This window comes from Buteo buteo, chromosome 4 (assembly GCF_964188355.1).
Source record: "Buteo buteo chromosome 4, bButBut1.hap1.1, whole genome shotgun sequence".
In the NCBI taxonomy this organism is placed as follows: domain Eukaryota; kingdom Metazoa; phylum Chordata; class Aves; order Accipitriformes; family Accipitridae; genus Buteo; species Buteo buteo.
Genome location: NC_134174.1, coordinates 55,811,036 through 55,823,688, shown reverse-complemented (window position 1 = coordinate 55,823,688; position 12,653 = coordinate 55,811,036). Strand labels below are relative to the sequence as shown.

At 46.0% G+C, this 12,653-nt stretch overlaps 1 protein-coding gene across 2 annotated transcripts in view; it reads right to left on the bottom strand.

The window, feature by feature from the left end:
- The window catches only part of NEURL1 (neuralized E3 ubiquitin protein ligase 1), a 96,137-nt gene extending 83,729 nt beyond the window's left edge, over positions 1-12,408 (bottom strand). Inside the window, exon 1 of one of the 2 annotated variants that reach the window (XM_075026314.1) lies at positions 12,294-12,408. In XM_075026314.1, the coding sequence (XP_074882415.1) occupies positions 12,294-12,327 (34 nt within the window). In that variant the 5' untranslated portion in view covers positions 12,328-12,408. Of the gene's footprint in view, positions 1-12,260 lie in introns of both variants that reach the window. The other variant, XM_075026313.1, reaches the window with a different exon arrangement.
- Between the last annotated feature and the right edge of the window lie 245 nt (positions 12,409-12,653).

The window sequence follows — 12,653 nt, the reverse complement described above, 5'->3', positions numbered from 1 at the left end:
CAAAACCAGGAGAAAGGGCAACATTTCTCCCTTTACGCAAGAATTTGGCCATCCACGCACGCATTCCATCATTAATCTGCACCTTCTGTACCACAGTCACAAGTGGAATCTAAATTACTGACTTTCCCGCTCTCATCTGGCTCTGCAGCACATTGCTTGCACCAGTTTAAACACCCTCTACCAGTAATTAACGCTGTTTCTTTAGCAGACCAGCATCCGAACCTGGACCATTGAATTAAAACATCAAAATTCAACAGCCAGTCAGGGCATAAAGTTACGGTTTATTTTAACAAAGATAAACAGCATCCCTGGCGCTTATTCTAAAGAAGCAGCATGAATACTATTCCATCATCCTTCCTAGCAATTCCCGTGCCAGACCCATGAAGTTATTACTTAACATTTTGCTATAAATAGCTGCTGGAGTAGTCCATACAGGAACTTGTTTTCCTTAGCATCTGCTGCAACAGGTCAGCCAGTAAAAGACCAAGGGTGTTGGATCCTTATTGCCTGAGGACAAGAGCATGTAGAGATGTTTTATTTCTCTAAAAGTGATCCTACCTGCTAGCCACCCCCTCATGCTGAATCTCACAAAGATAGAAAGAAGAGACAGGTCTTGCCCTGAACTGTTTACAGTCTGCATATAAGAAAAGAAACAGCAAATAAATGGGAGTAAGAGGAAGATAACTTTGCAAGCGATAGTACGTTTTATCTGAATTTCAGTTGATTTGAATTAATCCGTCAGGACATATGCTGTTCAAAACCCAGGGCCAATGCAATTCCTTGCACCAGAGGACAGCAAGAGGGGACTCCACGCTTCCTCTGACACCATAACAGCACACAAAAGAGCTCCAGTCCTCTCTGATTTGCATAGGCAAAAATACACTTCAAACTAGAAGCTCAAAGACCTTTCATTATAACCCCTCACAGAACTCCCTTAAAATTTCATGATTATTTTCTTATGACTTAGGTAACAGAGTCAACCCCTCAAGTTTTTTCGTAGAGGAGGCTACCCCAATGTTTCTTATGAGAGGGTGCCAAGGAAGCTTCACCACCCCCAGCTTGGAAATTGTGTTAACATCAATGTGTACAAGCTATGCAGAAGAAAACTTCCCAATGATTCAGTCTTCAAAAATTTTATACTACTGCAGACTTACTCACATGACCTTTCCTGACTCAGATGACCAGTTACCATTTACTGAAGTTGGGTAACATATAGCAGGTGACTCGGGAGGAACATCACGAAGAGAAAAAAAATGACTGCGTTTCTAAATAGCTGAAGGAAGAGAGATGTGCTAGAAAGGCAAGCCAGCTTGGAATAGGAACAACATGCTGTTTTAAAATTCATGCAAAAGGGCATTTTTGCATATTGGGATATTGATAGGAGTAGAAAGAGGAAGAAATTCGATGTCACACGATTCAGAGCATTGTTCCTGATGTAGACACGTTCATGGCGTGACTGCCTTGAAGGTCATGTGCGAACAGGAAACAAGCCTAAAGGGCTCAAGGGGCTTTATTCTCTTGGTAGAAAGACACCTACACTCTTTCAGAAGAGCAAGGAGCAATTAAGTGTGGAGGCCAATTCATTCATCCATTTTCCTTGCTCTTTGTAGCTTGAAAAGCTGTGGAAAATCCTTTAGTCTTTGTCCAGCTAAGGGGCATTTCTTCTGATAACAAAGACCACTGACTTTTTTTTTTTTTTAGTATATAATTGCACCTGTTTCTCTAAGCCACAGCTCTAAATTATAATTTAATAAGGACCACACTGCATCCCTGACAGATGCTCCTTCCTGCCAGCACAGAGAGGTGCAGCTGTTGAACTGGAGTCTGCAAATCCAGACCTCTGGGCCATGAAGCATTTCCCTGATTAGTTTTCTGCACTCAGAAGCAGATCTCAATGCATAATCTGAACCTACTGCTGTAAACACAGGACATAGAGGAAAAACACCAAATATTTGTCCTCAAACTGAAGTTGCACAAATCCAAAACTGCTACCGATCTTTATTTTTTCCCAGAGGGTACACTTCAAAATCACTTCTCTGCAGTACTGAAGTTATTTAAGGTAACTTGCCCATATTTACACTTTATTACAGCTGCCCACTCAATACTACACACCTCCTCCTGCATCAACTGAACCAGCAGTACCAGGCACGTATGCGTCATAAAACTACTGCTTCTGCCACACAGTAAAGACAAAATGGATAAAGTCTGTCCACAAGGGTTCAAGCACAGATTTCCGAAAGCACAGGATTAAGGGAAGAGGGAAAGTGTGCATTGTCGTGTATATATAGCGAATGAATCTCAAAAGACTCCAGCTATCATATGCTAAGGAACTTCTCTATCTCCTTCAAGCAATCGCCTGTATACTGGTCAGTCTGAAGCTGCAGCCAGCTTGGGATGAGGTATGACCTGGAGTCCCCAGTGAGCAGCTTTGCTATATGAGGGTTCCGAGCAGAAAGGTCTGTGTGGGATAACTCGCAAGTGGGTAAGGAGAGCTCAGGTAGTCACTTTACAGGTAATGGGATAAAAACATCATCCAGCAAAATGGCTGAGGTTACTGAACCTCTGGTGAAGAGCATTGTAAGAACTGCAGTCACCTCTTGCAAACTTGCTGAATGACTTTAGCACTCTTGCAAATCTATTTGTAGAACATTTGAAGGATATTTCTCTGCATTTTATCCTTTCTACCATGCGAACAGGTAGCCTGAATGTTTTATCCTTTGTATGATAAATGCCATTGCACATCTGCCTAGGAAGGATACAGGGAGCTGTAAGCACTGCACCTCCATTTCAGGAATTAATCTCTAACATGGTGCAAGATCTTCTGCTGAATCCCAAAGACAGCCTTGCCCACTTTCCCACCTAAGCCTGACTGCTAGAAGCCATGCACAGAATAGCATAGGCCAAGGAGAGTAAGATCATTTTACAGTCAGCAACCATCCAAAATCCAAGTGATGAGATACAGAGACATGGTATCTAGATATTGAATCACGCACCCTTGCTCAAGCAATAGAGCCTTGGGTGGGACAGAAAGGAGATGGGCTGTCCAGGAACCTTGTCACAGCCATGCCGCTTGATCAAGTTATCTTCAGCCAATTTTGCAAAGCCACTGATGGACAGAAGGATTAAGAGTAGAACAGCAGCAACTCCTACCATGTTGCAGCTCCAGCTCCATGTGAGATGGACCGGCACCCATCAGGACACCCAAACTTGCATTCCTTATAAATACATAACTTCACTCAGAATAGGAAAACGAGAAGGCAGCAGGAGTGATAATCTCTTTCCCTTTGGAGATGAATAATCAGAGGGTGGCATTGAACCAGTTTAGGATAACCAGAAAATAAATTGAGCAATTTTCCGTTTCCAAGTTGCATGAATTTCACAGCATCAATAATGCCTTTGTAAAAGGAATTAGATTCTTAAGGCTCTATTTTATATTTGATAATCTGATTCTATTTGGTGTGCAAAGACAGAAGTCATTTTGATCTGGGATGCTTCAGCACATTACAGGCACCCATATATTTCTATCTTCCAGAGAGACTTTTTTCTTTTAACTTTATTTTTAATCTCAGTCTCTTTGTAAGATGCTATTTTTTAACCTTTGAAAAATACCAATTCTTAACAATCCTTATGTCTCCAGTCAGTCTCCCAACAGCCCTAGAGGAAAGTAAGGTTTTATTTAAAGTACTTTTAATTGAGTCAGTGAATATTAGAGATAGACAGATCAGAGCTGAAGTTGGAGCTTCCAAAACTCTCTCCTCAAAAGCCCTTGCCCTTCTCTCTCCTCCTCCCAAAAGTTAAAACAAATGAAACATTTCTGTCTGTCTTTCTTCTGAAGGAAAGCCTGATCTGTGCAACAGAAACAAAAATCCAGGATTTATTTCATTCCAAAACCATATCCCCAAAGCCCTTGCCACCAAGTCGCCATTTGTCCAGTTTTTTAACATTTAGCTTTTCCAAGCAAGAAAGAGTAAAATCACGGAGACATTTTCCTTAAGCAGAAGACGTGTGTCGGAAATCTTCTTTACTTTAAAGCAGCAACCAACCCACAGTGCATATTGCATTTAAGCCAGAGCTGTGACGAATGCCTGTTGAGCTGCAGCACTTAAACCACTTGCATTTTAAACAGCAGTTTGTCAAGTGATGTTAATTATTTGGGAGGTCTCTGCTCCTAGAAACATAAACATTTCTTTTTATACTGATCACATTTTCTTTTCCATGTACTGCTTCCAGCAGAGCCTGAAATTAAAATGGCTTCTTTGTGTGCCACGGTGTGGTTTATGGCTCAATTCCCCCTCTGTGCTTGCAACCAGCGGGTAGCATCACACCGGGGCCCTGCACAGCACCTTCCCCATCCTTGCTTTGCAGGTGGAAACCCCCTCAGCGCAGGAGGGAGAGCTACTCCCAGGCTCAAGCCCATCCACCCTCCTTGAGGCTACGCACCTTCCCTCTGGCTGATAACACAGGTCTGGGACTTGAGGAGCCTGAGGAGCACTTCGACTTCGTAAAGCAAGCAAAGGGCTAGGTTGCCGGGAAGCACCACAGGGAACAGAAGAAGAATAGGCTCTCGCAGGAGCCCGACTCACAAGAACACCAACCTCCAGACCTGCCGAGGTGCAACTCAAACACAGGCACACGCTGCCTTCAAACCGCCTCCTGGTTCAGCGGGCACCGCTTTTGAGGCTGCAGCCTCAATGCCTGCCTGAGCTCTGCTTAAGCCAGGCCACAAGCCTCACAGTTCCTGAAAAAAACACATTTTCAGTCCTGCCCTGGTATCTCACAGCAGGTCCTGCTTTCACTGACAAGTCTGTTGGCCAAAAAGTGCCAATGCTGCATCCACGCGCTGCCACGCGGCTGCACAGCAAGGTCTATCGCACAGAAAATACGGCGGTGACAGCCAGAGAAAGGTTTGTGAAATCGCAGCAAGCAACCCAACGACTTTACCTGTAGAGACAGCGTTTTCAGAGCCACACTGAGCCATCTGCAAGTCAGTTGTGGGCACTTTCTCATTAGGGCTCTGTGTGCTCCGATCCATAAGGATTTCTCTCCAAAGGTAGTCAAAGACAGGAACAGCCTCAGCTATCCAGGCGAATTTTACAGAGCGGTCACTGCACATCCACCCTGCTCGGCTTGGGACAAGTGTTGGGTCTTTTTCTGTTCTCCAGACTTCATCGACAAAGCCTGCTGTGAGTAACTTCTTGAGCCTTGGGGGCTAAACCAGCCTGTCCGGGTAGGTGACCTTGTGCGGACCAGCCTCATACAACCCCTGCGCAGAACTGCCATACTCAGGGCCAACGCGACAGGACAAATTCAGACCACCGGTACTTAGTGTTACTTGACCCCCCCAGGCTTCCCCTCTGTATTAAGATGTGTTTACTAGTATAGGCAGAGAAGGATGTAAACTGAACTACAAAAAGGAGTGGATTTTCACAGCAAGGGGCCTTAGTTTATTGCAAAAGATTCTCGTAAAAATGTGATTTTAACTTGATGGAGAGGGCGAGAACTCCAGATTTCTGCTGACACCAGCTGTTGGGGGGGGAGGTAACCAGGAGCACACTGTTTAGATTCTGTATCATGTTCATTAATGTATATGGCTTTTATTATATCCCCTTTTTACTATTTTCCCTTTTTCTTTAAAATAAAAGTGATATCAACATTTCTAATGGGAAAAATATGTTCATGCATCTGATAAATTATCATGGCTGTCTCTGAGCCCACACCCTTTGCTCTGCTGTTGGACTCATGGTAAATCTCAGATAAACCAAAGGACTCCTCTCCCCAGCCCCATCAACTGCAGTCATCTTGAATGTTATTTTTAATGCCAACAAATTACAGTGTCCCTTCATGAGACGATCAAGGACAGAGTTAAGGAGCAGAAATACCAGTGAGACTAACTTGACAAGAGCTACAGAGAAGGGGGCTCTGACTCATTTTGGACAAGCTTCAGTCAGATAAATAGATTTGCAAAGCGAAACACTGATTTAGAGGGCGATAGATGGGGAGAAAAACGAGCAGACAACAACGCTCATAGGGATCAACCCTAGAGCAAAGCACAGCGAAACGCAGGGCTGCAGCATATGCGCTGACCATGGGCACTCATACCGCGAGGCTTGTGTCTTGGCAGCTACACTCTTATTGAGCCTCTGGGAGGCAAGATCTCTCCTGACCTCCAGCTCCATACCCTGCTGTGCCATCAGTAATCCCTGCCGATTCCCGAGGGCGAGTGATCAGGATCAATTCTTTGCGTTGCTTTTGCTTTCCAGGAAACTCCCTTTCTTTTAGGATTAATCCTTTTTTTAGATTGATCTCAATGCAACCCTCTGCATGTATGGATATCATTAATGTAAAATTCTTTAATAAAAAGAAAGCAGCCCTATCAATTTTGAAATTATATGTCTAGAGGCTGCCTCTTCTTAATTCCTGCTAGATGTCAGCAATGGTATTTGTTTAGCAAATTTATTTTCTACTATTAACAATATGGATCCTCTGGCTGCAGGAGTACTTGTTTAGATTAAGCATGCAGATGATTCCCTAGGACATGTCAGGGGATCCTACAAACCTTGAAGAGACACCTGCTACCTCTGGATTAATTGAATGATAGCTAAACATATCACCCATAATTCTTAAGAAAACAGGAGTGAAGTAAGGAAGAGGTAAAGAAGGATCAGAGGTAAGAATGCTTGCACATCAAGGAGGGAAAGGATCAGTCAGAGAGGAGGCAAATAAAACAACAAAATCTGACAAACGACATACAGTCCCTAGGTCCCACCAGAACAGAGCATCAACACAGAAAACTTAACAGGGCAGTGCCATGAAAGCAAGGGACAAAATGAGAACGGGGATGCCCTTTGCTCTCACCACTTGTAGCAAAAACCCTACAGTCAAATACTGCCACAACAAATGAAAAACTCATTTGCTTTTCACAGTAAAAAGAACAGTTTTCAAGTATAAACATGGTCACCCATAAAATCGCTATATACAGACATACCATACGCTTCATTTTCAGAAGTGTTGTCAGCAGTCAATACGCTTTACTATCAGCCACCTTCAGACACTGGCAGGTGACCCACAGGTCAGCAGCACGAACCGAAATAACCTCTGGGAGCCCCACTTCTAGCAAATGCCAACACTGCTTTGGCACCCTGCCCAGGGTCTTCTGCACCAGTTAATCCAACCCTGAGCAGGATTAATTTCTCATACACACACACACACACACACACACACACTCATTCGCTTTCAGGGCTGAAAGAGCCTTTTCTCCCCAGTCCTGTGTTAGTCCTCAACAAGCAACTCTCTGCTGAATATGGGAGATGTTAACCCCCTCGTGAGGCTGATCCAATCACCAGTCACTCCATCAAATGAGAAGTTACCCCAAAATCTAGGCAGTAACTTAAGAGATGATAACAATACAACATAATACTAATTTGCAAAGAAATCTCACTAATGATTGATGTTGTCAGGTCTTCATTTTTTCGCTATTGTTGTTTCTTATTTCTTTGGGGATATTTGCAGTTTTAATTAGGTATAAGAAGATGGAAATTAATAAATTCGAAGGTGCATACAGCAGTGTGCACTGGAGTGCAATGCTCTTTAGTGATATTAACTGCAAGGGTGAAATGTGGCATTTGGAATGGTTATTGCAGTGACATATTCATTGGCAATGAATATACAGCGTGAGAAACAAAGCGTGGGGCTGATTACAGCACTTGCATATAGATATACCATTCACTATGCTATAAGGAATTAAGAGAAAGCTAAAAATAGAGCTCTATTGTGCAAAGTAAGAGTAAATGAAGTTGCATACAGTAGCTATTTTACACCAGGGAAATGGCCTCCGCCCTCTGCTGTTCCCCAAAGCCCTACAGCAGCAGCTCAGCAGCTCCCGCTGGGGCTGAAGGCTTCCGCACAGCACCCCAACATCCCGTACCTCCCACCAACACGTGTGAGCGAGACCCTGAAACTGTTGTCCGGGAGAACAAAACGCGGAGGAAGGACAATGCCAGCGCTTCACACCTCTTTTGCACAGGAATAAATGACCAGCCAGGTGCAGGAAAGTCTATGGAAAATAAGATCCCGATGAAATGGGAAATGAATCCAGACAGCCACCCAAAAGCCTAGTGCCGTGCAGTGTGGATGGAGTCCTGCTACGCCGTAACTCCTTCCTCCTCCTCCCTTTTTGCGGCACAACCACACAACTGTGTCTGCATTGCTCAGCAGGCCTATATACACGTGGTAAGGCGAAAATCTGCCCATGCATAATACTTACGTGGGCCTCTACATACACCACACAGAGACACACGAGCCATTACATATACTGTATGCACAACTTAGGGAGCATCATCTGCAAGCAGCTTAAAAACTCAGCCGTTCAAACTGAAAATCACATCTGTCAATCAGCACCGCTTCCCAGGCTAAAAAGCTGATGCGCTCTCACTAGGGACTTCTTTGCAATTACATCGGTGCCATACAATTACAGTTTGGAAAATGTGGCACAAGATACCTTTTTCCCTGCTCCTTGTAAAAATTATTCCACCGTAAAACACTGATGACTGCCTGTGACATGTGAGTAATTAAAGCAAAAATAAAACAAAGCCCTGCAATGAGGGACTTATTAGTAATTACGACTTGTAGGAGGGAAGGTTATTGAGCAAATGTGCAGGTACGCACAGACTCACATATCCCCTGCACATGAATTAATCCACTGTGTACACTCTAGCTAGTCAAAAGCCCTCTGAAGAGATGTGCACATGTTAATCGCCAACCTCTGCACGTCCACATACACTGAATCCATCTCCCAGCACAGTGCAGCAGCTTCCTTGGCTAAACCATCACTTTGTGTTTGTTTGGTTCTGAGTGAAAGAAATAAAAAATACTCAGGTGGTTTTTTTTCTCAGACAGAAACACCTGGATTTGGCCCCCTGAAATTAAGAATAGGATTTTCTGCAAATAGCACCTCACTCATAGCCGTAAGGAGGAATTAAAAACTACTGCAGCAGGTGACAGTTGAATCAAATGCATAACAAAAACATACGTATTATGACATATGCATCTATTACAGATATGTTTCAAGCATCATTAGCTAGCAAGTAGTTTAATATAAATATTTAGTAAACTCCACCTATGTTATAGGAATAACAGTGTACAGTCATTCTTGAAGAAACCAGCCTCAGATGAACCACAAGCAACGATATTAACATTTCCTGTTTAAAATATTGTAACATGAGCACTGCACGTATAGATATTACTTTTTAAATAGCAAGTAAACATCCTGTCCATCAAGGTTGTGTTACCTTTGAACTTCCTATTTTGACTTTCCTTCTCTTTGCATAGAAAGCTCTGGAAAGCACCCCAAGGACTTCTGTGGATGGCGGTGGGAAAGGGAGAGGGAATGGGGAAGAGGAGCAGAGACCATCACAGTGCCAAGCACAGGGACATAGATGGAGACTGCATGAGCGCACTTCAGCACTGCGCATCATTTCACAGAGAAGAAGAGCGACCAGCTCCCAAGTCCCAACACGTCAAGCCATCAGATGTCTCCTTTCAAAAACAAAGGTGCTGCCTTTCATGGTAGAAACCCATTGGGGTTTGTTTGCTAGGGAGGAATGAAGCCAGAGGTGGGTCTCTCCTGGGAAGGTCAGGCAACTGATGCTTCAGTGACTCTAGTTCAAAGTTTATTTTTCCTCCCAGTCCCATCAGGTGGGAAACTTTCTCTCACGTGACTCAGGGCCCATTCAGCACCCACCAACTCCGTCATTAGGACACACTAGCGTGGCTCTCTTGCACTGCCACCACGTCAATGGGGAAGCAGCGTTTTCACTCAGAGATGCCCATCCATGCGAGCACGCATGTACCTCACCGTATGGCTCAAACAGGATCGGCACAGCACCAGCTTGCCGGGCTTCACACAACAGACCCGAGCAGCACTGCAGGTCCAGGGACCACCACCGCCCACACATACCCGAGCATGATGTGTCACCCACCCATGGCTTTCCTCATGCCAAAGGATGCTGAAACTCCTCTGCCCAGCAGGAATACTGCATGGCTTTGCTGCTTGAAAGTAGACTTGTGGGTGAAAGAGGGTAAAATGATGCCAAGTGTTCCTCACCATGACAGTCTGTGTATGGTTGCACATGACTACCATAAACTTGTCTTTACCTCAGGGCACCCAAAGCTTTTAAAAATCACCACCCTGATTTTATGCTTTTTTGAAAGGGTGCCTCCCTCATGATCTTCTTCAGGAGCTTTTATCTCAATTTCCTTTTCCGACTCTGCCAAGGTCAGGGTGGGCTCTGGAGGAGGCAGGGACCCAGCGCACCACTCTGGGCACGCATCTCGGGGAAACCGGCTGCCTCCCCACGACCAGCTCAGCAGAGCCACAAGCAGCCAGCCCATGCAGTAACTCCCCATCCGAGCTAATTTTCGGCAAAGTTAAATTACTTAAGTGCTTGTGAAAATCCCAGCCCATCCTTGCAACACGGAGAGGTCACCAGAAATGTCTGGAGGACATGAATTTCTGCTTTACCTGTGCTTTCTAAAAACAACGGATGTCAGCCCCTAGGGCTGTCAATACGACTTCTTTCAGTATCATTACATTCATTTTCAATTATCCTTTAGAGAAATGGATAAGGTTTCAGTACTCTTTCCCCAGCTATTTTGAGACACATCTGAAACAGAAATATTTAACAGAAAGAGGAACGGTAGCCACAGACAAACCACAAGTGCAGATGCAGTCTATTTTTGTTAAATGTGCTTGTTGCATGACTTTTTATTATTTATTTTTTTAAAATGTAATGCACGTCCTTTTTTTTTTTAAAAGGATTGCTGTGCTAAACACAGCAGTGCATCACCTCTGAATACAACACAGCCTGTAGCCCCTCTGTATGAAGAAGGAAATTTGAGTTAATTACCCACATCTCCTCATTAGTCTCCCTCTCCCAAGAAAATACAATTAAAGACAAGCACGCTCACTGGAGAAGAACCGCTGACAGGCAGAAGTTGCAGGATTACTGTGCAGTGCGCTGCTGGCTGCAGGCAGGAGAAAGCCCCAACAGGAATGCCAAGTCCCTGGCACACACAGGAAATGTATATAGCTATTATTCTTTCCCAGCCGTTTTTTTTTCAAATTCATTCAAATAATGCTTCAAAGGGGAAAAGGCACTTACAATCACAAGACAACAGCCAGAGCTCTTTTTTTTATGTTGACCCGACAGGACTGTTTTTCTGCATATTGCATGTATATCACGAAATAAGAGAAGAAATAAGGTCAGGCCACGGAAACCTCAGAACACAAACGACAAACAAATAAAAATCTCTATTGAGATGTGCTTGCTAAACATCTTTAGGGAGAAAGTCACCTACTTCCTAACTATGTCCATTTGTTCCTTAAACTATAGGGTTTGGACTTGGTGGAAAAGATGAGAAGAATCAAGACTTGTAACGTGAATATTCACATCCTAAGCATATACACCTCGTGCACCTCTATTCAAAGAAAGGATATGAGCTACTCCAAGCCCACATGATGCTTTACCTGCGCCTTTCATAGCCATATTTACTACTGTAACAAGGAAGTGTCTCTGAAAATACATTCATACCGCACTGAACACGCAGCACATTGACTCTGTCCGAAGTTAAACAGAACATTTCAGAGCAATAGGCAAGTTTAACATTAAGGAGCACAATATTCTCACAGAAGCGTTCACGGCATGAGATTTGCGCAGACAGGGACGTGCCTAGTATCGTACGCTGTCCGTAGATTCAAATTCTGGTTTACCGTGGGCCTGTGCAGGATATTCCTGTCCCTTTCCAGCTCCCCCCTGTCCCCGCTTTACATTGCCCAGCAGACGCAGGCAGCGTGCTGCGCCCGTTCAACCCCGCGTCCGCTCCGAACCGCATCAATTCAAAGCGAAATAAACGAGAATTCGCGCGGAGCAGCAGCTGCCGGTGGAAGGGAAGAACAAGGGGACGGCTTGGAGAGCCTGCCGGGCTGCCCTGCCGTCACCTCCACGGTCGCCCCGCGGGTTTTGCGCCGGCGGGCGCCGTCAGACAGCGCACACCCACGGACACCGGCGCTCTCCTGCCGCCCCCGGCCCCTCTCGGCGCGCCCGTCCCCGCCGCTCGGGCAGCCGGCAATTCGGCGAGGCGAGCCCGCCCCAGCCCGGGCGTCCCCTCGGGCCGGCCCCTCTCCGGCAGCGGGATGCTCCGGGAGGACGAGCCGGGCAGAGCCCGCATCATCCCCCCCCCACCCCGGGGGGCACCCGCCTCACCTTTCCCAGCCTCCTCCCGCTCGCCGTCCTTACCGTAGAGCAGGCTCCTCGTCACCTGCCCCCCCATGGCGGCGCAGCCCGGCGGGGCCGCCGCCGGCCCCCGCTCGGCTCCCGCAGCCCCCGGCCCAGGCGGGAGCCGGCTGCCCCGCGCCGGCAGCCTCCACCCACTCCGCGCCTCCCGCCGCGGCACCGGCGCTAGGAGCTGTCATGTTTATTTACATAAGAAGGAGGAGACTTCGCGGCTTCCTGAAATAGCTGCCGCCGGCCTTTCATCCATGCAGCGCGGCGTCGGCCTCGCGTGTCCCCGCGTGGCGTGGTCCGTCCCGCCCGTGTCCCCCCGTTGCCCCCCACCCCCCACCCCCTCGCGCACACACGCGGTCCCGCGGTGCAGAA